The sequence below is a fragment of the Macaca mulatta genome, chromosome 13, assembly GCF_049350105.2.
Source record: "Macaca mulatta isolate MMU2019108-1 chromosome 13, T2T-MMU8v2.0, whole genome shotgun sequence".
NCBI classification, from domain to species: Eukaryota; Metazoa; Chordata; class Mammalia; order Primates; family Cercopithecidae; genus Macaca; species Macaca mulatta.
In genome coordinates, this window is record NC_133418.1 from 93,665,524 (window position 1) to 93,691,140 (window position 25,617).

The 25,617-nt window shown below is 51.1% G+C and overlaps 1 protein-coding gene across 1 annotated transcript in view; it reads right to left on the reverse strand.

Moving 5' to 3' along the window:
* Nucleotides 1–25,617, reverse strand: part of EHD3 (EH domain containing 3) — a 33,100-nt gene that overhangs the window by 3,591 nt on the left and 3,892 nt on the right. The window contains 4 exon segments of the mRNA NM_001257730.1: nt 927–1,091; nt 1,740–2,152; nt 13,201–13,298; nt 18,198–18,374. Coding sequence (NP_001244659.1) covers nt 927–1,091; nt 1,740–2,152; nt 13,201–13,298; nt 18,198–18,374 — 853 coding nt within the window.

Sequence of the window (25,617 nt, forward strand, 5' to 3'; positions counted from 1 at the left end):
TTGCAAACATTGTACAAACTTCCCAGAAGTTGCAAACATTGTACAGAGGGTAAGTGCTTTGTGCTCAGCACCCACCTCCCTCTGCCCACCTAATGATTGCTACTGTGTATTAAGGGCATAGTCTGTCTGGCTTTGTGCTAAGGGCTTTGCAAATATTATCTCAGTGATGCTCACAACACCTGTATAAGGTGTGATTTTGTAGCTTCAGTTTACAGATGAGGAGATGGAGGCTCACAGAGGATCCAGTCAATGTGGTGGTGTGGTTTCCTGCTTGGACTTTTGGGCACAGCTCCTGGCTTTTCTTCTTGTGGCCTATGTGAATGCTACACTCAGAAAATACTGAGACCTCAGTTTCTTCTGTAAAAAGGCAGATGCAAAATGCTTCCCTCTGAGGAGCGCTTTGGGGAAAACCGTAAGAAAGCATGTGTGATGGCCACTGGCCCAAGACAGGCACCTGCAATGTGACCCAAAGATGACGAGCTCCCGTGTGCACTTCTGCCTCCCTGAAGCTTGTGTCCCAAGTTGCTCATAAGGGGGACCTGGAATGTAAACTCAAGCACTTTAAGAGCCTGGAGAACCTTGGTCAGGTGACCCATCCCCCTGCACCAGAGATAGTGGGGATGTCAAGCCTGTGGTGGCCGTGACTAGAGAAGGTCATTAATTGGAGGTGTCAGCTCCCCAACATCAACTAACACACCTGCCTCACTGGGGTGGTGGGCTCTGTGTTTCTCCCCAGGCCCAGACATGGCCCCTGTTGGGCCAGTGACAGTCCAGCAGGGAGAGAAGATCCAGGGCCACCGCCTTGCCTACAGATTCTGGGCTGGGTTCTCCTTGGGGGGCTCCAAGAGTGCCCTCCTCCATACTCAGACTGCTCAGCCAGCTCTCAGGACACTGTCCCTTGTCTTAGAGCCCCCAACCCTCGCTACCTGCATCCTCTTCAGGTTGGGGAAGTCCCCAGGTGAGATCTGGTGCTCCCGCTCGATCTGGCCATAGATTTCGGCTAGGTTGTTCACCAGCTCCTTCTTCTTGTTGTCCTTCCCGAACACTGAGGGCATCTCCTTCTTCAGAGAGCTGATGATGTAGGCGTGGACCTGACAAACAGGACCAGAGAGAAGCCTTCACGTCAAGACCCTGGATGGTCCCTTCCTTCTAGGATGGCTCTCACACCATTTGTTCCCCTGCATCCCTCCTGCCTCCTCCTGCTCTTACTTCTGAAATACTTTCTACCTCTACCCTCACGCCTCCACGTGGCTTGTAGGGCTGGGCTGTTTTTCCATGTTACACGGGCAAGGTGAGGCTGTGGGGAGCTACAGTCAAGGCAGGGTGAGGTGGTCATGTTGCTGCTGCTGAAGACAATACCAAGAGCTGACATTTGCTGAGCCTCTCTGAAGGTGCCAGACATTGTGATGAGAGCTTTGAGACTCTTTATTTCACTTTATCCTCTAACAACCCCTTCATTTTACAGATGCAGACAGAGGTACAGAGAGACTAAAGGCCTTGCCAAGGCTGGGAATCCCACAGACAGTAAACAATGGAGTTAGTTCCAATCTGGCCATCTGACCTCAGAGCTTGTAACCATGGCTCCCGCACTGTCCTGCCCCTTGGTGTCACACATATGATGCAGTGGCTGCAGGACACTCTCCAGCCCAGCTGCTGAAGGCAGCAACCCTCAACTCCTGCAGCTGACCCCGAACTCTCAGCCCCTGCCCAAGTTGCCCACCTCCCGGGGGCTGCCTCACCTTGGCCAGCCTGGCCCTTTTGATGAGGTCATTGAGCTTGCGCAGGGCAGCATTTCGGGGCAGACTCTGGATGTCCCTGAATAGGTCCTGTTCCTCAGCCTCAAAGAGCTTCCGGTTGTCAGGGATGAGGAGCGGGTGGGACCAGAAGGAGCCGATGTAGACCCGGATCACCTCTGGGGTGTTCACGATCTTCCCCAAGGACCACATGAGGGCCCCGTACACCCGCATCAGCTGCTGCGTCTCGATCTGGTCAGCTTTGTTCAGCACCACCCGCATCTTGTCCTCATGGTTCTTGAGGGCTTTGATGACTTCTGAGAACTCATCAGAGATGTCCAGTTTGTGGGCATCGAAGAGCAGAACGATGCGGTCAACCCGCTCGGCAAACCACTCAAGGACAGCTGCAAAGTCATACCCTGCCGGCAGAGGGACAATCAGGGGCTGGGGCCTTCGGGGTATAGGGTAGGGGTTTGGAGAAGCAGTCGGGTGTGGTAGAAATAACACAGTCTTGGGAGTCAGATCTGAGTTTAAATCCTGGCTCCTCCACATTTTAACTGTTTGGACTCCAGCAAATTACCCAATATCTCATAGAAATTTTTTCATCTAAAAATACTATTAAATCCTAAAATAATATAAATACCTAATTAATAGAACTATAAAGGTTAAATCCTCTTAGAATCCAGCACTTAGTAGATGCTCAGTAAATGCTAGTCACTTTTTTTTTTTTTTGAGACGGAGTCTCACTCTGTCACCCAGGCTGGAGTGCAGTGGTACCGTCTCTGCTCACTGCAACCTCTGCCTCACGGGTTCAAGCGATTTTTCTGCCTCAGCCTCCTGAGTAGCTGGGATTACAGGAATGCGCCACCACGCCCGGCTAATGTTTGTATTTTTAGTACAGATGGGTTTAACCATGTTAGCCAGGCTGAGTCTTGAATTCCCGACCTCAGGTGATCCGCCTGCCTTGGCCTCCCAAAGTGCTGGGATTACAGGTGTGAGCCGCCGCCCCCAGCCAGCTACTGTGCCTGGCCTAGTAACTCTTATTAACCTCATTATTTCCATAGGACACAGCCACTATCCAGCTCCCCTATCCATGCTTCTGTATTTAGCAGCCTGCTGGAAAAGAAAGTCTGGACACCTAATCTGACACAGAGACTCAGAAATTCTTTCTAAGGTCTGGAAACAATGAAACAGTAAAAAGTAGATACTGATGATGGTTCAGACGATGCCTATCACTGGTCTGGAAGAAATCTGCAATTCTTGTCATAAAAACATCATCTTCTCACTCAGGCTCTTTCCTTTGTAATCAGCTGCAGCACAAAATGCCCAACTCTTGAAACCGCAAGGGGTTTCTTCCTTAGGATGTGACTGGAACTCTGGCCACCCGCACCTTGGTTATCTAGCACTAAGCTGCTTTAGGTCAGACTGGTTCCAGGAGCCCCAGAGAAGTTGTTCTGCTCCATCCGAAGTAGCTGTGCATTCAGTAGGGGCTGAAGCAGGAGGGTAGACCAACAGTCCGTCCATTCACTGACTCCCAGAGCCCCAGTAGGTCTTACCTCTGTGTCTCAGGCTCCTCTCACATAAAATAGGAAGACAAGAGATAAGGAAGTGGGCTCAGAGAAGTCAAGTGATTTGTCTGAGGGCACACAGCCCATGAGCAGCAGCAGTGGCCTGAGGATGGAGGTGTGAGGCTTTCCCATTCTGAGTCCGAGCAGGGTTCTCAGCCTCTCCTCCTGCTACTCCCCCATGGCACACCTCTGGCACTGAGGTAGGAGCCCTTTCTTGGGCACTAAAGTGATCAACCACCTTGGCTCCCCATAGCACAAGGGTTCCAAGGCGACACACGCTGGGGACCCAAAGCTCATTGTCACCATCAAATGGGAAACCAAATCATTAGGACAAAGCCTGTCCGGCCTTACAGAGGCTAGAGACCAGGCAAGATCATCAGGCAACTGCCTTGTAAGTGAGTCAGACTTAAGAAGCTCTGATTGTCTGTAACAGGGGTCCTAACTTAGCCTGCGTCAGAATCCCCCATAGGGCTTCTTAAAACCCCGATGGTTGGACTCCATCCCCAAAGTTTCTGATTCAGTAGGTCTGGCGCAGAGCATTTCTAACAAGCTCCCAGGAGATTCTGATGCTGTTGGTCCAAGGGCCACACTTTGAATACCACTGGTCCATAAAAATAACAATAGCATTCAAAAGGTGTTCAGCACTGACCTAAGTACTTTATAATCATTAATTCCTTTGATCCTCACGACGACTCTATACAGGGTCATTAGATGCTAATATCAGCCCCACTTCTCTGAGGAGTAACCAGAGATACAAATGGATAAAGGAACTTGTCTAAGGTCACCCAGCTGGTAAGCAATGGGCTGGGGACTCAAGTCCAGGAAGACGGCCCTGGAGTCAGTGCTATGAACCAGTGACTGAGTTGGTTTTCAAAGGCTGTCATTTCAGACTAAGTAGCAGGCATCGATGGGGTGGGGGATGAGAATGAATGGAGCCAACAGAGCTAGGTTTAAAAAGCCTTTCCCCCACCCTGTGGCAGCTAGTGAATGCCCCAGTGGGGTACATATTTAGGACATGTGGAGGCACTGCCACAGGGGGTAGGGGGATGGCATCAGCATGGTCAGGAAAACTTGCTGCCCTAAAGCTTCCTGGAGGACCCCTGTAATGTTTTTCTGGGGTCTGTAAGAGAATTCTAACAAAGGAAGGTCAAACCCTCCTTTGATTACCCAGATGCCGGCACTACTCCATGTTCAACTCCTCTGTCTTTGGGAAATGAAGTGCTTCTAAGCATTCCCATTCCCATGTGATTTTCTCCAAGATCTGTCAGCTGCTCAATTAATATACATCTCAACTAACACACAAGTCTTCTTCCCCTCCTCCTGTGGGGGTAGATGAGGCTACGAGGAGCTTAGCAATCAATGGTCCAACTCCCTGATTTACAGATAGGGAAACTGAGGCTCAGGAAGGGGCAGAGCTGGCCCAGTATCTCCAGGTTCCAACCTGAGGACAGTCCCTGCTTGGTGCATCATTGAGGGCTTGGTGTGAACTAGATGTTGCCTTCTCTTTCAAAGACAGGTGCCCTGTCTCGGCTCCGAGGCAAGGCCCAGGAAAGTGCTTCAGAGGCTGCTCTGCCCAGTAGGCAGGGGGACCATCAACCCTCCCTCAAAGATGTTCACGCAAACTCTCTGAGGTTAAGTGACTCAGCCAACACCACCCGTGAGACACGACCCCTAGCTCTCCAACTCCAAGTTCAGTGCTTGCTGCGGACGGCAAGATGTTCATGTCATTATCTCATTTCACCCTCATGACATGCTCTGAGGCAGGCAGCGCAAGGAGTATCGCTCTCACTTCCAGGGTAGGAAACTGATGTTCTGAGAGGAGAGAGTCAAACAGCTGGCGAGTGGTGAGGCCAGATGACCCAGCTGTCAGCCATCCTGCCATTCTGCACCTGGCCGCTCCCTGCCTCCCTCTCTCCTTCCCTCCCTGGCACACAGGCCCAACCAGCTCCTCACTGGAGCCTGGGAGGCCTTAGCATTCCCACTCCAGGTGAAGCCTGCAGCCTGCACTGCACTACTCCCCTCTTTCCTACATCCCTCTGTCCCTCCTCCCCTCCCCAGGGATGGCTCCAGCCTATTTTTATCTTCCCTTCAGCACAGCCCATGGCAAGGCTGCTGTCACCTCCCAAAGGCAGTCCCTAAGAGCTGTGGGTGGGGAGGGGCAAGAGGGCTAAGAAAATCAGGGCAGCCTGAGCCCCCTGCCCCAACCCCCACCTCTGCAAACAGCTCACCGCAGGAGGGCAGCGGGGCCCCTCCACAACTCCCTGCCAGGCCTCTGGCCTTCTGCTGCTCCTTATTCCCCAATCTGGATTCCAGCTGTGGCAGTGCAGGCCGAAGGAGGGGCTGCTGGGAGGACTAAGACTGAGCTGCAGCTCCATCTCACCTGTCCAGCAAATCTCAGCCCCAACGCATTGGCTCAATGGCTCAGAACAAGCTAAGGCAGCCAGGGCAGCCAGTGTTGAGTCCTATGCTGACAAGGTAATGGAGGTTTATAGAGGGTGAGAGACAGGCCCAAGGCCATGCAATGCTGGGGGTCAGAGCCAAGACCTGAACTCCAAATTCAACTCTTGCACTGTAGTCATGCCTGCACCAGGCTGGGGTAAACAAAGGCACCAGAGAAGCTGCAGAGAAGAGAAGAGGCTCTGTCCCTGCAACTTTGCTGTAATCCCTGGTGACACCAGCGATGTAAGAGAAGGCTGTGTCTGCAAAGGTTGAGGGGCAGCAACATGTCCATGCTGCCAGAACAGGATAGACCCCTGCCCACCCCTGTCCCTGCCCTTGGTGGTCTTTTGGCATCATGCATGCTCCTGTTCTGCTCTTCAGCTCACTGAAATCATCCTCACTCCACCAGGAGCTGGGCAGGGCAAGGGCAGCACCTCACCCTTCTGGGCTTCCCCTGCACCCAGCACGGTGTGTGCCACACAGCAGGTGCACTATCAGTATTTGCCGAACGGAACTGAAATGGGAGCCCTGTTCCACGTTTTGCATCTGGGAGACAGTAAATGAGTAATCTCTGGGCCTCAGTTTTATGCTCGAGGAATCAGTGACTCAGTCGTAGGGTTATTGTGAGGATCTAAACAAATCAGAGGATGCAGGTGAAACTGCTGAGCTGTGACCTCGGCTGTTCTTACTGCCCTGCTGTTTTTTATAAAGCACTCCTTCTAAGCCCTAGTTTCTATGAGATGGGATGTGCTCTGCAGGGGTCACCAGAGGAGCACTGGCCTGGGTGAGCCCACCTCTCGTTTCTGCTTAGCCACTAACTTACTGTGTGTCCTTGGGCAAGCAATCTCCCCTCTCTAGCCTTGTGTCTCTTTGCCTGTCAAATCAGGGGATTGAGCTGGACAACCTCCGAGCTTCCTTTCTCGGTTCCCAATGCTCTGCATCTGAGACCAGAGGTGTGAGGGTGCAGAGTACAGTAGGATGCATGGAGATTAGATACAAGGAACCCTTTGCAAGAGAAAGAAGCTGCAGACTGCTGTCTTATAGTCCTCGGGCATGCCTGTGTGAAGTCTGCCTCTGCCTGAGGACAGGCCAAGGGCTTCTGGGAACTCTTTCTATGATTTTTATAAGCAGAGGCCTCCTACTTGCTCTGGCAAGCTGCTATCCAATTACAGACTCAGTAATGCCAGAAGCTTCCAGCCAGGTGCGGCGGTGAAGACCATGACCATCAAGCAACGAATGACTCCATGGGTTCCTCTGAAGCTCAACCTCCCTGCTCCTGGCTACCCCTGAGACTGTGTCACCTGTAGGGTGGATATTTAGTTGTTCACTTGGCCTGGACTTAGGAGAAGATCTAGGAATGGTGGTATCTCAAAGGTATGGACTGGACCCAGTAAGAAAAAGGGTACGGTAGAGGATTAGCTTTCTCATTTATTTGGCAAATCTGAACCTCAGTTTTCTCAGCTGCAAAATGGGGATAACAAATGACTGAATGACAGGTCTGTGGCAGAGCTGAATCAGGGCTCTGTGGTAGAGCCGTGGCAACATGATCTGACAGCAGAGACTCTGCCTCAGCAGCTGTGGTGAGTGCCATGGCCAGTGACAGGCCCCCTTCCCCTCTCTGGTCCCAGCAATGGCTCTGAGACCTACAACAGTAGCTCTTGAGCACCTGCGGCAGCCCAAGGGTTCATGAAATATGGACTAGTGAGTCGGGGGAGATTCAAGCACTGAGAGAGCAGAGAAGCTGCCCTTCCTGGACTTCATAGCACAAGTCTGCTGGCTCTAAGAGGTCTAGTCAGCCAGCTCTGGGCCTGGAGACTGGGCAGCCTGCAGGGATCTGTGGTCTCCTCCAACCCGAGGCTCCAGAGGACTGGAAAGAAAGCACTTTGAAGTAATGCCAGGCAGGAGGAAATCGATCAGACAAACGCAGTAAAGAAAGCCACCCCTTCATCACCCGCTGGCTTCCTTCGTGGTCTGACATGCAGTGCCGGGGCCCTCACAGGGCAGCACACTTCTTTGGGTTTCCAGCCAAATGACCTCATTTGCTCTTCGTAATTCTCTGTATTCCAGGAGGTAAGTAGGGCATACACATCTTACAGGACAGGGAATCTGGACACAAAGAGATTAAGGGGCTTGCCCAAGCTCACACAGCCAGGTGGTGGCAAACTCAGGTCTAGAACCCAGCTCCTCGACTTGCAGCCCACGTTCTCTTTCTATAATAGCTCACAGCCATGTGAGCCTGAAGCTCAGAGGCCGAGCCCTCAAACCGGTCACTTACCTGTGGTGGGTACATACAAAAACCCCATCCTTCCCCCCCAAAATCTCTGTCAAGATTTAAAGACATTTGAGCAAAAGAGGAATAACAAGGCATCAATTTCCAAAATGTGGGAAGAGTTTGGCTGACAATGGGGAAGAAATGCCACATTAGATGTTTCCCAGAAGGAACAGCGAAGAGCGGCCCAAGCAGATGGTCAGCAAGGCCGTTTGAAGGGCGTCAGGACTCGGCCGCTCTGCCCAGGCACGGGAGCGCCCACACAGGTGTGCCCGTACCGGCACGTAGTCTGGGAGGACCCAGAGGCCTTTCAGTGCAGGCTCTGCTCCAGTGAGGGTGCCCTGGATGGGCTAGGAATGTGAGGCTGCAAGGATGAGCCCAGATCTGCCAAGGTCTGAGCCCTAAAGACCCCTAGAGGAAACTTGGAGATGAGAGGTTTGCCCTCATTCCTACCCGCTGCGCTCTTCCTGGACAGGTGATGATAATGTGCTGAGAAGCCGCTGGACCAGGAATAGGGAGACCAGAGTTCCCAATCTAGGTGTGTGATCTGGGCAAATTTTCAAGCTGCTCTGGCCCTACTGAGCTCACCTGTGCGGGAAAGGGCCCGTGAGGAGGAGGTTCAAGCTGTGCAGACTGTGATGTGAGCACAAAGCCCCGCCCTGCTTTCCTAAGGTGGCGCCTGTGGGGATTTCTAGCTGGGAAGCAGCCAGGAAATGTGGTTCCTAGGCTGAAGACACTCAGCCTTCTGGAGCCCTCCCACTCCTGCCGCATCCTCACTTCTTCCCAGTAATGAGCCAGGCCGGGGCACATCCTGCCACTTCCAGGAACCACCTCCCTGCCTGCCTCCCCTGCCCACCCCAACGCATCTGCACCCAGAGACAAGTGCTGGCCCAGGACCTCCTAGAATCAGCTTCCTGGCACCCCACCCTTCTTCCTACAAGACACACCGCGCCCCAGGCCCAGTAGAGGGTCCACACCCTGAGCAACGACGACCCTTTGCCACCCTAGTCCAGCCTGGGGCCCGAATGCTCCTTCCTGTGAAGCCTGAGGTCTTGGAGCCCTTAGAAGCAGCTCACTTCGCAGAACAGGCAGTCTAATGTGGCCAGTCGGGGCCTCTGTGCGGACTTGATAACCATGCCCCTTTTTATCTGCTGAGACACAGCCCTGCGCCAGGTATGAGGCTCAGTGAGCAGAAGGTGGGCTGAAGTTCAGGCTCTAGACGCCCTCGTGCAGGACATAGTTGGCAGGACTATCCCAGGGAGCAAGGGTGTCTGGTCCTAGCCTGGGCTGGCTGGAGTAAGACGAGAAGCACCCAGTTTGCTCTGTGGCCAAACCCAGAGCTCTTGGAGCCCCAGGCAAGAAGGCATGAGAAAGCAACTTTGGTTCTATGCACACATTTTGTGTGTGTGTGTGTGTGTGTGTGTGTGTGCATGTGCGTTGCGGGGGGGTGCTGTGGGGAAGACGGGAGTTGTGTATATGTGTGGGGTATGTGTGAGGAGTGTGTGTGCATGTGTGAGTGTGGGTGTGTGTGTAAATGGAGGTCTGGGCAGGGGAGGGTCTATGTGTGTCAGTTTAAACTGGAACCACGTGTTCTAAGGCCAATTGTGAGAAAGAAAGGGGTGGGGCTCTGCACCCTGGAAACTTTCCTCGTTTGGGGTACCACAGATAACTGAGGGTGTCTGACGCCCTTCCCCCAACTGTGCTGGTCTCCTCAGGGTGCTGAGGTCAGCACGGCCCCAGGCACCAGCAGCCCAGTTCCTAGTTCTTGTTTTTAACACAGGCTGCTTTTGGCAGCAGCTGCATTTACAGTCTGGACGCAGGAAAGCAGAAAACAAACTGGCCTGCAAAGCCACTCCTGGGCCCATCACTTCTCCCAGAGGTAGGGGGACCTGGCGCTTAGTCAATGTGGGGTGGGAGGCATCAGGAAGTGCAGGCAAGAACACCAGGGACCTAATTTGCTTAAGGCAGTCACTGAGATCCAAAGACAAAGGCAGGAAGAGAGGTAGTGAAACCCCGTCTCTACTAAAAATACAAAAATTAGCTGGGTGTGGTGGCGCACACCTGTAGTCCCAGCTACTCAGGAGGCTGAGGCAGGAGAATCGCTTGAACTCGGGAGGCGGAGGTTGCAGTGAGCCGAGATTGCTCCACTGCACTCCAGCCTGGAGACAGTCAAAAAAACTAAAACAAACAAACAAACAAAAAACACAAAAAAACAGAAATAGGAAAAGAAGGGAATAGGATAAGAACTGAGGAAGGCAGGAGTCCCTGGGAACCAGCCTGCCACAAACAAGTGTACAGGCTGTGCACTGCACAACTGCAAGGGGAACCATTCACACAGATTACTCTGGGATTGTATGATAGGTAGGGCCAACTGACAAGGAGGGAGGAAGGAAGGTAGCTCATGGTGATCCAGACGCAGGGCTATGGCCCGTGTTTTCATATGGTCTATGGACCTCACAAGAAGGCTGTGGGATGCATATCATTACCCCTTGTTACACATGGGGACCCTGAAAATGTGACCTGTTGAGACACACAGAGGTTCTAAAGCGCAGAACTCTGAACTCCTAGTACAGTGTCCTTGGAAACCGCAGAGGCTGGAGTCCTCTCTGGACCTGCTGGTCAGGCTGCACCGGCCTTGCAGGTGTACATGTGCACATCCCCCAGGGAGTTCACCCTGGGAAGGGATGGCTTTCCTCAGCCTTCCTGGAGGAGTCCTGAGCTGCCTGAGTGAAACAGCAAATCCCTTTCAGTCCTAAGTGCAGGGTGAACCCCAGATGAACCACTTGGGGATGGGAATAGGTAGATTAGGGGAAGGGGGGTGCTCAGGGAAACAAACCAAAGCAAGACAGAGAAACCACCCGTGCTGCCCTCCACAGGGCCCTGAACAGGGAGCCAGGTGCTTACAGCGTGCATGGGGGCTGGAAGGCGGGAGGCTCAGACATTCCTATTTTCCCAGGCCAGGGGTTCCAGCTCCCTATCACCTCCACCATACAGCCCAAAGACAGGGAGCCAGGGGATCAAGTCTTCCAAGACCCCCTTCCCAGGGTACACTGTGATGTCCCAGAATTCACAGGCCACCAATTACAGGAACTGCTAATACAGTTTCCCAAGTCCCTCCTGACTCAGCTGCTTCATTTCTCCTCTTCTTCCTAGGTCTCACCTCCTAAGCAAAGCAAGAGGTGGTGAGGAGGCAGGGCAGGGCTCTCCTGCTCAGGATGTTCAGCCTCCCCTCTCCCTCCCACCTGCGACAGGATGAGGACTCCAGGCTGTGTCTTCCCTGGAGGCCTGACTGGGGTTAACCTGGCCCTTGAGCAGGCTGCTGACCTGGACAGCCTCTCTCACTGTCTTCCCTCTGCACTCCCAGCCAGGGCAGGCTTGGTAGCTCACACACAGCCATAGTGTAGCCCCAAAGAGCCGAGCCTGGCCCTGCATCACGTGCCTGCCCTCATCAGAAAAGAGCTGCTCTCTGCAGAGAGGACACCAAGGCAGCTCACAAGGGCACTGGACAGAAGCCCAGGTCTGGCACTAGTGGCCTGCACCTGGGCCAAGGGCCTGCATCACTTGGGTCTCGTCAATACACAGCTGCAGGAGCACTGGCCTGTCACACCATGAGGCTGTGACCTCTCCTCTGAGGAGTCTGGTGTGAGCAGTGCTGGCCTGGGCAGGCCATGCTCTTGCAGAAAGAGCAAAGGTTTCTGGGACCCACTATGGTGGCACTGACATGGGCAGGGTGGATCTGTGTCCCAGCCGGAGCCACAAAGCACAGAGGGTAAAGGCACATGCAGTCAGTCACCTACCTAGGTCCATTCAGGCAAGAATTCTAGCTGCTTCCCAGAGATCCCCAGCGGTTCAAACCCCTCCCTTACCCAGAGTCTGACTTCCGAGTACTGATGTGTCTCCAGCCCTGGCAACTAGCTCCAATACTGGGGTGGACGTGGCATCATCTGATTTTCTTGTCAGAGATACAACACATGGCACAGAAAGGGTAGGGGGCTATGCAGGACACTCAGCAAACTGTGGCAGGACAGGCTGGGGGTGGCGGCCCAGAGCAGTTGTTTTTAGCTTTTGACAGCATCTGTGTAGCATTTTAGAGTTAGAAAAAAGAAAACAGGCCGGGTGCGGTGGTTCCTGACTGTAATCCCAGCACTTTGGGAGGCCAAGGTGGGCGGATCACAAGGTCAGATTGAGACCATTCTGGCCAACATGGTAAAATTCCATCTCTACTAAAAATACAAAAAATTAGCTGGGTGTGGTGGCGCATGCCTGTAATCCCAGCTACTTGGGAGGCTGAGACAGGAGAATCGCTTGAACCCAGGAGGCAGAGGTTACGGTGAGCCGAGATCGCGCCACTGCACTCCAGCCTGACAACAGAGTGAGACTCTGTTTCAAAAAAAAAAAAGAAAAGAAAACAACGATGATGATGATGATGATCTATAATACCTCATGGTTACTAGGTGCTTGCTATGTGCCAGCCAGAAAAGGCTTTTCATCCAAAGCATTTCTTTAATCTTCAAACAACTCCGTAAGATGGATAGTACTATTCCCACCCCACCCGCCCCCACCACCCCACACCATTTTTCTGATAAAGTAACTGAAATAAAGAAACCTGCCGAGGATCACTGTGCCAGGAAGTGGCAGAGGCAGGCTTAGAACCCTGCCAGCCTGACTCCAGAGTTCTGTCTTCTAACCACCACACCAGGCAACCTCCTTTAATGAGTAATTACCCCGTGTTTTTCTGGAGTGAACAGTTTTCGAAGTGCTTTCACTACCTGATTCCCTCCTCTTCTGACCCAGAGCACTGACATCATTGAGCTGAATTTCTCTGTATGCCTTTGGCTGCCCTGCAGAGCTGCAAGCTCCCCAGGAACTTAAGAAGCAAGCCAGGGTCAGGGCCATAGAAGGTGCCTCTTGTAGCATGAATAAACCCAATGAGGTGAGGCTGATATTGATGTCTTCATTTTACAGATGAGAAGACTGAGGCCAGCTGTCTCCTGAGCTACAGCGGACCTGAATTCCTCTCCCGACCCCTGCCTAGGACTGCCCCAGGTAAAACGATCCCATACAGCACAGGAGAAGTGCCGGCTCGCCAAGGTACAGCACAGCCCTGGGTGCTTCTCTTCTGGTATGTAAGAGAGTGAACATGTCAGAACCATGGAGCCCATAGCCAACACCCCTCAGGCAGGCTGCTTACCCCGGCTGATCCTCTGCTTCTCCCCGGAGAGGATCCCTGGTGTGTCGATGACGCTGATGCTCTCCAGCACAGGGTTGGGTAGCTGGGCACACACGAACCTGCATGGGCAGAGGAAACCTGGGTGAGTACTTGCCCGCCTTTTGTGACCCAGCCCCATGACTCCAACCACCTGTCTTGTCTCTCTCAGGTGAGCTGCAGGTGCATCCGGAAACGTTCAGTTCACCACGGGCTTGCCCAGCTCAGGGCGTGGCTGACAGCTGATCCAGGGCTGAACCCCAGTTCTCCTGCCTCTCCCCACATCCAGTGTTAGAGTGCCCTGCACCCGGGTGTGTTTGGTAAAATGCTTTGTGACCAGCAGGGCTATTCCATAGCGACATCCCATCTTCATGTGTGATCAAAGCCTGGGTCTAATTCTTATGGCCCCAAGTCCTTAGTTTGTCCTTGGTCAGCTATCTCCCTGCCTTGAGTAACTCCACTTAGCTTGGCCCTTTCTAGGAACCTCAGCTTTTTTAGATAAACAATGAGAAGACACCCTGCCTGGTCTTCATATGAGCCCCAAGGGACTAGCGGGGCAGGAGGGACTTCACGGATCTGTCCCAAGCCATCACTGCACAGGGTCAGGGTCTGAGGATCCTCCTTCTGATTTGATCCTCGTGGGCAAAGTGGCTGTGCTTCCCTGTATATGTCCTCATTTGTACATAGAGTATCATTCAACAGTAACTGAAGCCCTACTCTGTGCAAGATAGCAGGCTGGGTGCCATGGCCAGAGGATGACAAGCCTGGCTGGCTTAAAATGCAGACTCCCAGGAGGCAGGCGAGAATCCCAGCCCCAAAAGTAGATCTCACTCAGGATCTATGCTTTGAGGAAGCTCCCTGGATGATTGTGAAGCAGCCATGGGTCATGCTTGCCAAGTCCTGCTGTGGGGGACACTAAGATGTCCAAAACTCGATCCCTGTCTCCAAGGAGCACAGCCTGGTGCAGGACAGGAGGCCTATACATGGACAACCAGAACACACAGTGCAATGGGACCAGCACCCTGAGAGAAGTCAGATGAAGTGTTTGGAAAATTCAAGGCAGAGAAATGGCTTCCAGGGAGGGCTTCCTGGAGGAGTAGGCACTAGAGCTGGCCTTGAAGAATGGGAACCACCCAGGAACATTTATCTGGACATCTAAAGGCCAAACATCTCTATTAGGATAGCAGTCAAGTGTCATTCAAGAGAAGCGAGGGAAGGGGAGCAAACAGGGAGTGTGAAATAAGACCACTCAGCAGCGCAGACAGGAACCTGGAAATCTAAAACATGCAGCACCTTGTGCGGACTGCAGTGAAGCCGGTGGCACGTGCAAGAGGGCTCCCATCATCCCTGCTGTCGTTTCAATGGACATGCCTGGCAGACCCCCAGCCAACCTAAACATCCACCACTTTAGCTGCTGCGTGCTCCTGGAGAAAATCTCAGAACCTCACGATTTCACAGGTGCCTGCAAGAAGCCACATTCTTTCATCATTCTTCTCTGGTGATGCATATTTTCTCTCTCTTTCTCTCTTCAGTATTTTCTGCTGGAAATGTCCTCTTTTTTTTTACATTTTTGGTGTCACTTCACCCATTAACGTCAGGGTCAAATGGCAACTTTCCCACAAAGGCCTTGTCAGCCCTGCTCTTCCTCTTGCCTGGGTTTCACTGGCTCTCTCCAAGCCTGTGTCCACTGAACTGGATCAGCCTTACATTCCCCCACAAAACAGAGCCCAAGGCCGCTAGGGGCCTGGTGTCTGTTGAAATAAAACATGAATTCTATCCCTTAGCAAGGCACCTGGGAGGGAGGCAGGAGACACAGCCCCTCCTGCGGCCACATTTCTTTCCTTGTCAATGTCTGCTCTCCAGGCCAGACACGAGGTCACTCTGGAAATGCAGGATCTTGCCTGAGTCACCTTCATTTTATTCACTGAAATCACAAATATATAGAGAGATTCCTGACCCCTTAATAGTATCACCTTTTATGTGCATGTTATTTGTTTCACAACACCTTCCTACATATTTTCTTTATACTTTTTTTGTAACATACATGCACATGGTAAAAAACAAACAAACAAACAAACAAACCAACCAACCAAACATGGTCCAGCAAGGCATAAAATGAAATAGGAAGGTGTTCCTCTTCTCCACCTTTCTGCCCTGCTCAATTCCACTCCCTAAATGGAACCACTGTAAGCCGGTTACAGGCTCACACCTGTAAACCCAGCACTTTGGGAGGCCAAGGTGGGTGGATCACTTGAGGCCAGGAGTTCGTGACCAGCCTGGCCAACATGGTGAAACCCTGTCTCTATTAAAAGTACAAAAATTAGCTGGGCGTGGTGGCACATGCCTGTAACCCCAGCTATTCAGGAGGCTGAGGTGGGCAAATTGCTTGAACCCAGGAGGCGGAGGCTACAGTGAGCTGAGATCACGCCACTGCACTTCAGCCTGGGCGACAGAAAAAAAAAAAAAAAAAAAAGTAACCACTGTAAAGAATTATATATTTTTTCCTTTCTCAAATTTTCTTCACACAACATTTGCAGGATTAGATTATGGCAATTTACATTTTATCACTTTCTAGATGAAGATAATAATATTGAAAGAGGTGTCTTTACTTAAAGTAAACCACCCCCACCCAACCTCACCCACACCTCCTGGTTTCAATAAATTTAACAATGGAGTTAATGAGACTTGCTGGGTTTGATTAATGACATAAGGGCGCTCAGCTTTCAGGAATACACCCAGCATATGATGGCAATCTCTTAAATTCTGTTATCATAATAGGCTACACGCTATTACATATAATACAGTACGCTATATCATTATAAGCACAATTATCCCAAAATGGCATTATTCACTAAACCTGTACTCCTCTCTTGTGATGAGCCCAGTTTCCTCTTGTCTCTCCCCGGCTTTTCCCTCCTCTGCCCTGGGGTCTAGCTCCTCCTCTCTGCCTTCAGATAGGACGATGCTTCTCAGCTGACTCACCAGCATTGCAAACTCAACCTGTCCAAAATCAAATTCATCGCCTACCCCCTTGCTCAGATATCCCTGTTTCTCTTCAGCTCTGGCAATTCATTCTCCTGAATCATGCTCATCCCACCCCCTCCATTTCTGCATTTTAGCATTTTGGGCATCCAGGACCTCCTTACTCAGTTCCAGGTATGAGAAACACCCCTGGATTCCAGGACACCTGCCCCACTACACCTTACCACCACGACCTCCTCATTCTTCCTAAACTGACCTCAGCTTCATTCCAAGGTATGAGAGACACCCCTGGATTCCAGGACGCCTGCCCCATTACGCCTTACCACCACGACCTCCTCATTCTTCCTAAACGGACCTTAGCTTCATTCCCGACATAAACCAAACCCCATGCCTGGGCCTCTCTGCCAGGCCAAGTTCCCGAGATTTCTCAGCATGGCCCTTCCTCTGCTCCCTACTCTGGGTGCACACCTTGGCCACTCACAATTTCACATTTCATTCATGTGGTTGTTTCCCTGTCCCTGTCTCAGACTGTTATTGACTCCCTGCCACTGTAAGAAAGGTCAGAAACAAGTTCATAGGTTTATAAAAAATATTATTTGGGGCTGGGCACGGTGGCTCATGCCTGTAATCCCAGCACTCTGGGAGGCCAAGGCAGGTGGATCACCTGAGGTTGGGAGTTTGAGACCAGCCTGACCAACATGGAGAAACTCTGTCTCTACTAAAAAAAAAAAAAAAATACAAAATTAGTCAGGCGTGGTGGCACATGCCTGTAATCCCAGCTGCTCAGGAGGCTGAGGCAGGAGAATTGCTTGAACCTGGGAGGCAGAGGTTGCGATGAGCCAAGATCACGCCATTGCACTCCAGCCTGGGCAACAAGAGTGAAACTCCGTCCCACCAAAAAAATATATATATATATATTTGGAATAAGAGACATCGAGAATCCTTTGGGCAATGAGCCTCACCTTCCACAACTGAAAAATGGCCACAGCAGATGCCTATTCCATTCACTAAACAATTAAGGAATCAAATGAAACAAGACATAACACTATCACTAACTAACCTGTTGGTTACTATGTGCCAGGCACGAAGTGTTTTCTGTTCACTGTCCCACTTATTTCTCCTTTAACTCCTATTATCCTATTTTACAGATGGGAAAAATAAGAAACAAAGAAGGTCTGTAACTTGTTCAAGAGCCACAGTGTTAGGCAGGATTTGAACCCAGGTCTATCTGAAGGCAAAGCCCATATTCATTACCTCTACTCTAAACACCTCCAAGTAGAAAAAGGAGTTTTAAAATTATTTTCAAAGTGTTTACCATGCACATGTGAAACTGGATTTATAAGTGTAATAAGCGTGAGCAGGGGATCAGCCTGCATTCTGGTTAAACAGAACAATTAATGCGAAGGCCCAGATTAGTTTGCCAAGCATTCCTAGAGTTTTCTCTGTTCAAATCGTCATGATGATCTTGGTATCTGCAAGGCTGAACTTGTCCTGGGGCAAGAGAGGTGACCTGTGCAAGCTCATTTAATTTAGTAGAAGAGTCAGTGCTCAAACCCAAGGCTTCCCTCTGAAGTCCGGGGTTCTTCCCACCAGGTAGAAACAATATCCGTGAACAGAAGAGAACCTTCGTCTGCCTCCTTCCAGTTGGATGCAAATCCCAGCCACTGCACGTTTAGGCAAATGCTGGGAACTACATGGAGCATCCTCCTCCACTTTTACCAGGGGTAGGTGCAGGGTAGGGGAATGTGACCTAAGTCAATGCCGTATCCTTCCTTGCTCCCTGAGAAGGAGGAATCAGCCCAGCATTTGCAGCTGCTGCATCTCACAACTGACTCAGTTACACTCTCAGCAAGCAAGGGACAATCTAGGTATGGAAAGATTGACAGGAGACTCTAGGCACCAAGCCTCCCAAGACCCTGCCTATTGTTCTTTCACCCCCCATTACTCCAAGAAGAAGAAAAGAGAGCACCCGAAAGTGCTGTGTTCCCCTCCACACTCACCTGTTCAAGAAGGCGTTGCCAAAGGCGTTGAGTTTCCTGAAGGGTTTCTTGGGATCCACCACCAGGGCGTTCCCAGGGATGATCCCCTCCATGTCTCCCTGCATCACCGCAATGAAGGAGTCTGTGGTGGGCTCGGGCCCAATCCTCATGCCTGGGAAGTCCTGTTCCAGCAGGTACCTAGCAAGAAGGAGCACAGTCCTAATGCAGGCATTTTGCTCAAAGATCAACACGGCATGTCTACTATAAGGCAGACAACATGCGAGTCAGAGGGGAGGGCAGAGCCACAGCAGCAAGATCTCATGGCTGGGAGAAATGCCTGTTAGATAATGAGTCCAAAGAACTTTGTAGAGCAGGTGGAATTTCAGCTGAACTTAAAATATTCTGTTTTTTGGTCCTTATCTTTTTCCCTTTCTCAATCAGTTGGGGGCTCGTGGGCGGGTGTGGAAGGAGCAAGGTTTAGGCTCAGAAACAAAGCATGGATTGAAATGATTCTTACACAGAGTATTACAGACTCCATAACTGAAGGTAACCTGCTGAAGTACCCACACAAAGGCATGGTTAGAACTAAACTTTCCATAGACTCTGCTGGCTTTTCATAGGTCTTTATTTAACTGGTTAGTTCTTTAATATAAAAATAGCTCATATGTGATACAAAACACAAAAAATATAAAAGGTATACTACGAAAAATGAATCTCTGGCTAGGCATGGTGGCTCACGCCTATAATCTCAGCACTTTGGGAGGCCGAGGCAGGCGGATCATAAGGTCAGGAGTTCAAGACCAGCCTGGCCAACATGGTGAAACCCTGTCTCTACTAAAAATACAAAAATTAGCTGGGCATGGTGGCAGGAGCTTGTAATCCCAGCTACTAGGGAAGCTGAGGCAGGAGAATCATTTGAACCCAGGAGGCAGAAGTTGCAGTGAGCCAAGATCATGCCATTGCACTACAGCCTGGGCAACAAGAGTGAAACTCTATCTCAAAAAAAAAAAAAAAAAAAAGAAAGAAAGGAAAAGAAAGAATAATGAATCTCCATCCTATCCTACACCTCTAGTATCTGTATTTTGTATCCTGTATCCTTCCAGAAATGTCCCATGCTCACAAGTACTATGTTATTAAGTGTTCACACAGATCTACACATTTATGATCTTACTTATTTATTTTGTTGAGATGGAGTGTTACTCTGTTGCCCAGGCTGGAGTGCAGTGGCGTGTTCTCAGCTCACTACAACCTCCACCTCCCAGGTTCAAATGAGTCACCTGCCTCAGCCTCCGGAGTAGCTAGAATTACAGGTGCCTGCTACCATGCTTGGCTAATTTTTTTGTATTTTTAGTAGAGATGGGGTTTCCCCATGTTGGCCAGGCTGGTCCTGAACTTCTGACCTCAGGTGATCCACCTGCTTTGGCCTATCCCAAAGTACTGGGATTACAGGCATGAGCCACTGCGCCTAGCCACCTGATCTTGTTTTTTAGCATAGAAGCAACCTGCACACCTTTCATTCTATTTTTCTTGTCATTATCCATTTAATTCCAACTTTCAAAGAAGAGACTACATTCAAAATGCCTTGTATAGCACCTGGCAAAAACAGATATGTTCAACAAATGAGTCCTCCCTTGTGCCCTTGGGTATTAGGCAATTTCATTACAAAAGTATAGTATATGGTAGGATTCCCAGACAGAGATTATAATTGTGCTATGTTTTAAAACATGTGTTTGGTTTTTTACCTGCACTACCTAAATAGGTGTCAAAAAGTTACCTTTTATCTGTCAATGCCTTCCTTCCGCACCCAACACCCACACACACACACCCCTCCCCACAACGTGTGCATGCTTTGTAACCATGAAGGGTGTTGTAATGTGCACAAGCAGGAATGTACAGATCCTGTGATGATGACATGGATATTATCAATGCACGTGTTTCTTTTTATGCTTAATATGTTTAGGACATAGCAGGACAGATCTATTCTATTCCTCCTAATGACAACGTAGAATTCCATTATATGGGTTACTACTGGCTAATTTAACGGCCACATTGCTGACCACTTACAATTTTACAAATAACTTTCAACTGTTTCAATTCTTCCTAGATGGAAGACAAATGGCAGTAGGGGAGTTTACACACTATCCCAACCAGACAGGCGAAGAAGAGGAAGGGGTTTGTTTATTTTTATGGAATGGTTTTTAACATGTTCTCTTTCTGTCCTTTAGTGTGGGCCAGGAGGGGGCCAGAGGTCCAAGATCTGGTCCCGTTCACTCACTGTGCAGCCTCAGGCAGGCCCCCTTCCCTCTCTGGGCCCCATCCTCCATTCCCTTTAAGAGGCTAAACAAGGTGATAGAACAGGTGCCTCCTGTTCTAAAAGTCTGTCCCTGATCTGCTGCCTGAAGGATGCATTTCTGGGTGGCGCCCATCTGTGTCACTCACACCCACACAGCTCTGCCCCTCGTTGGTGGCCACTCCTGAAAGGACAGGGGGATGGTGAGCGGACTATTCCTCTGAGCTTCTGGCTGTGGCCCGGGAAGGTAGGTGACTCTCTGCTCTTCTCCGAGCCTATGCGGTGAGAGCCCAAAGTCCCCTCTCTCTCTATCAGGAGTAGGGCCCTGGACACTGCTACTTCTCCAAGCTACCCAGCTGATTCTAGGTCCAGCCAGTGTTGGTAACCTGCTCTGGACCCAGCCTTTCATTTGACTGAAATAACTGCTGACGTTCCATAGCCTTTCCACGTGTCACACATTATGCTAAATGTTTTGACAACAGCATCTCCTTGGGTTCTCACAGGAGCCCTATAGATAGGCAGGCACTGAGGAAACTGAGGATTAGAAGGGTTACATGGCTTCTTAAAGTTAAACAGCTAGTAACAGAGCTGGAATCCACATGCACATCAGTCTGACCAAATCCTTCATTCTTCAACTGTCTTCTACCCTGAGGAAACCACTGCCCAGCGAGCTGATAAGGTCCCACAGGCCGACAGGGCAGAGCTAGTACCAGAGGCCACATCTCCAGGGCCCATGCCCTCGCTCTCTGCCCATCCTGTGACTCCCTAAGGCGGGCCAGCGCAGGTGGACTGCAGCAGCAGGCCCGGTCTGCACAGAGGGGTGGTGGCCAGGGAGGCTCGCCAGGGCTTCCTCCCACTCATCAACATCCCATTTGTGCCTCTGAGCAGCGTTCTGAGCTGTGAATTCACTCTGCGGTTCCACGGTAGTTAAAGTCAGGTTGCTATGGGCTCCGTCCCCAAGGGGGAGCCTCGGCAGCCAGCCCTGGAGGAAGCTGCTGATCCGCTGAGAGTTGGAGCCCTCCTGTCCAAAGGCCACCTGCCACAGAGGGCACAGATGGCTTTCAGGTTGTCTTGGGAAGCCCCTCATCCCTCCAGATCCCAGCTCAGTGATCGGAGGGTGAGGGCAGGATTTCCTCTGGTCAGAGGATCCTTCTGAAAGCTGGCACCGAGGTTGTGATGAGAGTGAATCCTAACAGCTGTACCCTTGGCTAGCACTTCCTGCCTTCTCAGAATACCTTCTCCTTCAGGGCCTCCTGGGAGAAGCTGGGAATCTCAGTGGCCTGGGGCCAGTCAACCTGCTTCCTCTAACCTTGAGGGCTATGCTCTTCAGGGGGTACTTAACTCAGGGAACCTCAGTACCTCCCTCCATAACATGGCGGGTAATCGTTCAAACTGACTGAGCACCTGCGATGTGCTGGATGTTATTCTAAATTTTCCATGGATTATCTCATTTCACCTTCCCATATACTATGATGTCAGCACTATGCTCTTCCTCATCAAATGGACCTAATAAGAAAACCTATCTCACAGGGTGTTCTGAGGATTAAATGCATTGCAGAAGTTAAGCTTTTAACCAGTACCTTAAATTACCTAGATTATCATTCCATTTGAAGAAGGAGGAGATAAAGGTTTAATGATGTGCCCCAGGTGATGCACTCAGTAAATAGTAACAGGGCTAGGATTTGAACCTGGCACTTGGATTTGCGTTCATGCTCCTAACCACTTCACTCACCTTTCCTGCCTTGACCAGGAAATGCAGCCATCTTTAGGGACAGGCCAAAAGGGTTGAGCTCCCTTTTAGAACAATGAATGGGACAAGAAGGCCACAAAGAAATATGGTTTGGCAGGAGGCAGGCAGGGCCAGGCCTTGGAGGGGAGGTGAGGCTTTGAGGCCTGCAAACGCAGGAGTGTACTCATCTCTATAAATATCAGCTGTGGGGTTCCCTGCTTGGCCTCAGTGACTGGGGTGTGGCATCCCAAAGCTGCTGCTATCACGTGATCAGAGCAGGTCCCTGGCCCCAAGGGCTCTAAAAGGACACTTTTGGATTTACAAACAGTCGGGCAAGATTATCCTTCATGAGAAAGATTCCACCCTGATTGGGAAACCCCATTTATCTTTGCTTGCCCGGGCAGCTGACCTAGTGAGTGTGTGGATGAGAAGCCCTAAGCAGGGCTCTGCAAGGGAGCAGCAACAGTGGATTGCGGGAAGTAGGGATCAACAAAGGCTCCAGGGACAGCTGAAACAGAGAGGGCTGAAAAGAACCATTCTGAGGCAGCCTCAAAAACGCCCAGAATGAACAGGGCCAAACAGCAGTGATGAAGGATCGTCCTCACACAGGCATCTCAAATTCCACCCCTGAGAGGGACGTGGTGTTCTCAGCAGATGAGCGAAGGCTTCCCAGCCTAACAGGGTGGCTTCCGGAGAAGTTACAGGACCGCAGCCTGAGGTGGTCAGGCAAGGGCCTGGGGTTTGTCCTGCTAAACCCACATGACCCAAAACTTGCTGGCCACACATGGGTCTGGGGAAACACTGAGTCTAACGAGGCCACCAGCAAGTCCAGGCAGCACAGTCGGGTGGGGTAAATTCTCAGGGACATTTGGGTATGGCTTACAGCAGCGGGTGCCCCTGTAACAAAGCCACCACTGTGTCCAGAAAGGAAAAATCTATTGAGGAATCTCATGCACTGATTCTTTATGGGGAGCGATACAGATTGCCTCTGTTGCCAGGAGAAAACGTTCCCACAGCCGTGTAAAAAAAGAAAAGTTAATTCAGGCCAGGGTGGGAACAGCGGAGACAGGGACACACGAGAATGAGGGGAGACAGGACAGACTGAGTCCAGGATGATAATACTCGCCCTGTTGGCCTCGTGGGTTTGAGGGAGACTGTAACACACCCCATAGACACAAGCGAGGAAGTGGATGGGAGACTCCACAGCCAAGTTGAGGCATGAGTCAGCTCCGTGTTCCCTGGAGCAGCTATAACTGGCCCTGTCGAAAGCACCCTCAGCCACGTGATGAAGGGATTCCAGCACGAAGGAGAATCTGGTGGCCAGACAGTCCAGCCTCCTTGCGACAGGCCAGCCCGCCCAGGGCACTACTCGGCACCATCCCCAGAGCTCAGCGACGTGCCTCTTCTCCAGCCCTCCCCTTCGTGCTGGAGAAGGGCCTTCCCGCACCTTCCTGAGAGCCTGCCTCTAAGCTCATATCAGAGTCAGCTCAAGAGAGGAGAGGAAATGATAAAGCCCCATGCGCGGGGCCTGGAGCACAGCTGGTGCTAAACTGGTTCTGCCTCCCCCTGAATCCGGTCAGTAATGCTGTGAGGCAGTTATTACTATTCGCATCTTATGGATAAGGAAACTGCGGGTCAGAAAGGGGAGGTGGCCTGACCTCTGTCAGACCTTCCTAACCAGGTCTCCGGGCAGGAAGTGGTGGAGCTGGATTCTGCTGACTTGGACTGTGTTCCATGGCCTTCGTCCCACTGTCAATGGGAATGGGAGGGAGACCTTTCCCCAGAGGTCTTTCTCCTCCCAGTAAATGTTTTTCCTGATGACTTCCAGGCACCTGACTTACAAGGCAGCCCCTAAGCCAGGCTGAGGCACGTAGACACAGTTTCTCTGGCTTAAGGCCTTCTGCTCCCTTGTGTAACACTCAGGCCTTGTAAGAAGCAGGTGGATTTTCACCCAGGCCCCTTTAGAGAGCCAGCAGATCAGAACCCTGACAGACTAAGGACATCCCCTGGCCTCGGTGGGTGGACAGGGCTGAAGGCGATGCAGGGGCTGTGCCTGGCAGGATGGACTTTGCAGTGAGTGGGTCCACTGGGGTGGTGGTCCTCTTACTTTATCCCTTTGGCTTTCTGGAGAACCATCTTTCCCGGTGCGGTGGCGCTGTAATGTCTGGGGTGGGGATGTCAGGGTGGTGATGAGAGCTGGTGCAGCCACAGCAAATGCCAGGTCGCCTTTGGGGTGGGAGGTCACAGTCTCCTGAAGTGGGAGAAGCTGAAAGGGCCAGCTCAGTAGCCCTCAGGGTGGACTCCCAGCAGCCCCACCGTGTGCTCATGCCTCAGAGTCCAAGTCACATGATAGAAGGTCCGTGCAACCCTCGAGACCAGCCCAGCCTCCCTGTGGAGCCCAGGGCAGCCTAGCTCTGCAGCCCCAGGCCCCACAGTCAACCCGCTAGAGCCCCTATCTCAGCTCTGCCAAGGTCCCGGGAGGCCTCCCTCATGGCCCACGGAAGTACTCAGGCCTTTCTCGGCCCCTGGAGCAGCCAGCTACTCACCTCCACTACCTGCAGAATAAGGGGCCACAGAAGTAGGCAGCAAGAAAGAGTGACCAGGGGCCAGATGGTCTAAGGAAGGAGGGATTCAAGGCTGCATGCCAGGCAGAGAAATAGCAAACGGAGAAGAATAGCAGAGGCAGGAGGAAAGGCTGCCAGGGCCAGAGGACACAGAGCTACTGTACTCCAAAGAGGCAGCCTGTGTTGGAGAGGGCAGCCGCCAAGCCAATTTACTGTTTATTTTATTACTCTGTGTTGCCGGGCCTTAGGCCAGGGAAGTTATTTCAGGCAAAGATCACAGCACATTAATTAGTTATTAGAAGAATGTCCTTTTCTGTGTGTTCTTCCTGAGACAAGAAATAGACCCCGTGGCGAGCACATATAACAAAGTAGATGGACCCTCAGGGGCAAAACGCCAAGAACTGGGGGAATGAAGAGGCAAGTCTTTGTTTCTGAGGAAAAGGCCCCTCACAGGTTCAGGCCTGGGATGGAGACGAGAATCAAGGCGAGAAGCAGGGATGGGAGAAGGGAGGGGAGGAGACCTTCTGAGACCTAGGCATGGACGCATTTATCCACCCCAGAGCAGCCTCACTCGCTCTGGGGAAGGGATGCAGTGTCAACTCACCCTCTTGGAAAACAACTGCCAAATATGACTCTTAATACAAAAATTTTAAAGTTAAAAAATAATTTAAACAAAACTCTGCCCAACCTTTGGCCTAGCAATTCCACTTCTGGGAATCTCAAAAAAAAAAAAAAACAAAAACAAAAAACAAAAACAAAAACCAAAAAAACCACACACACAATATAGGAAAAAATATTATACACAGAGATATTCAGAATTATTCTACAATAACAAAAAATTAGAAATAGCCTAAAACA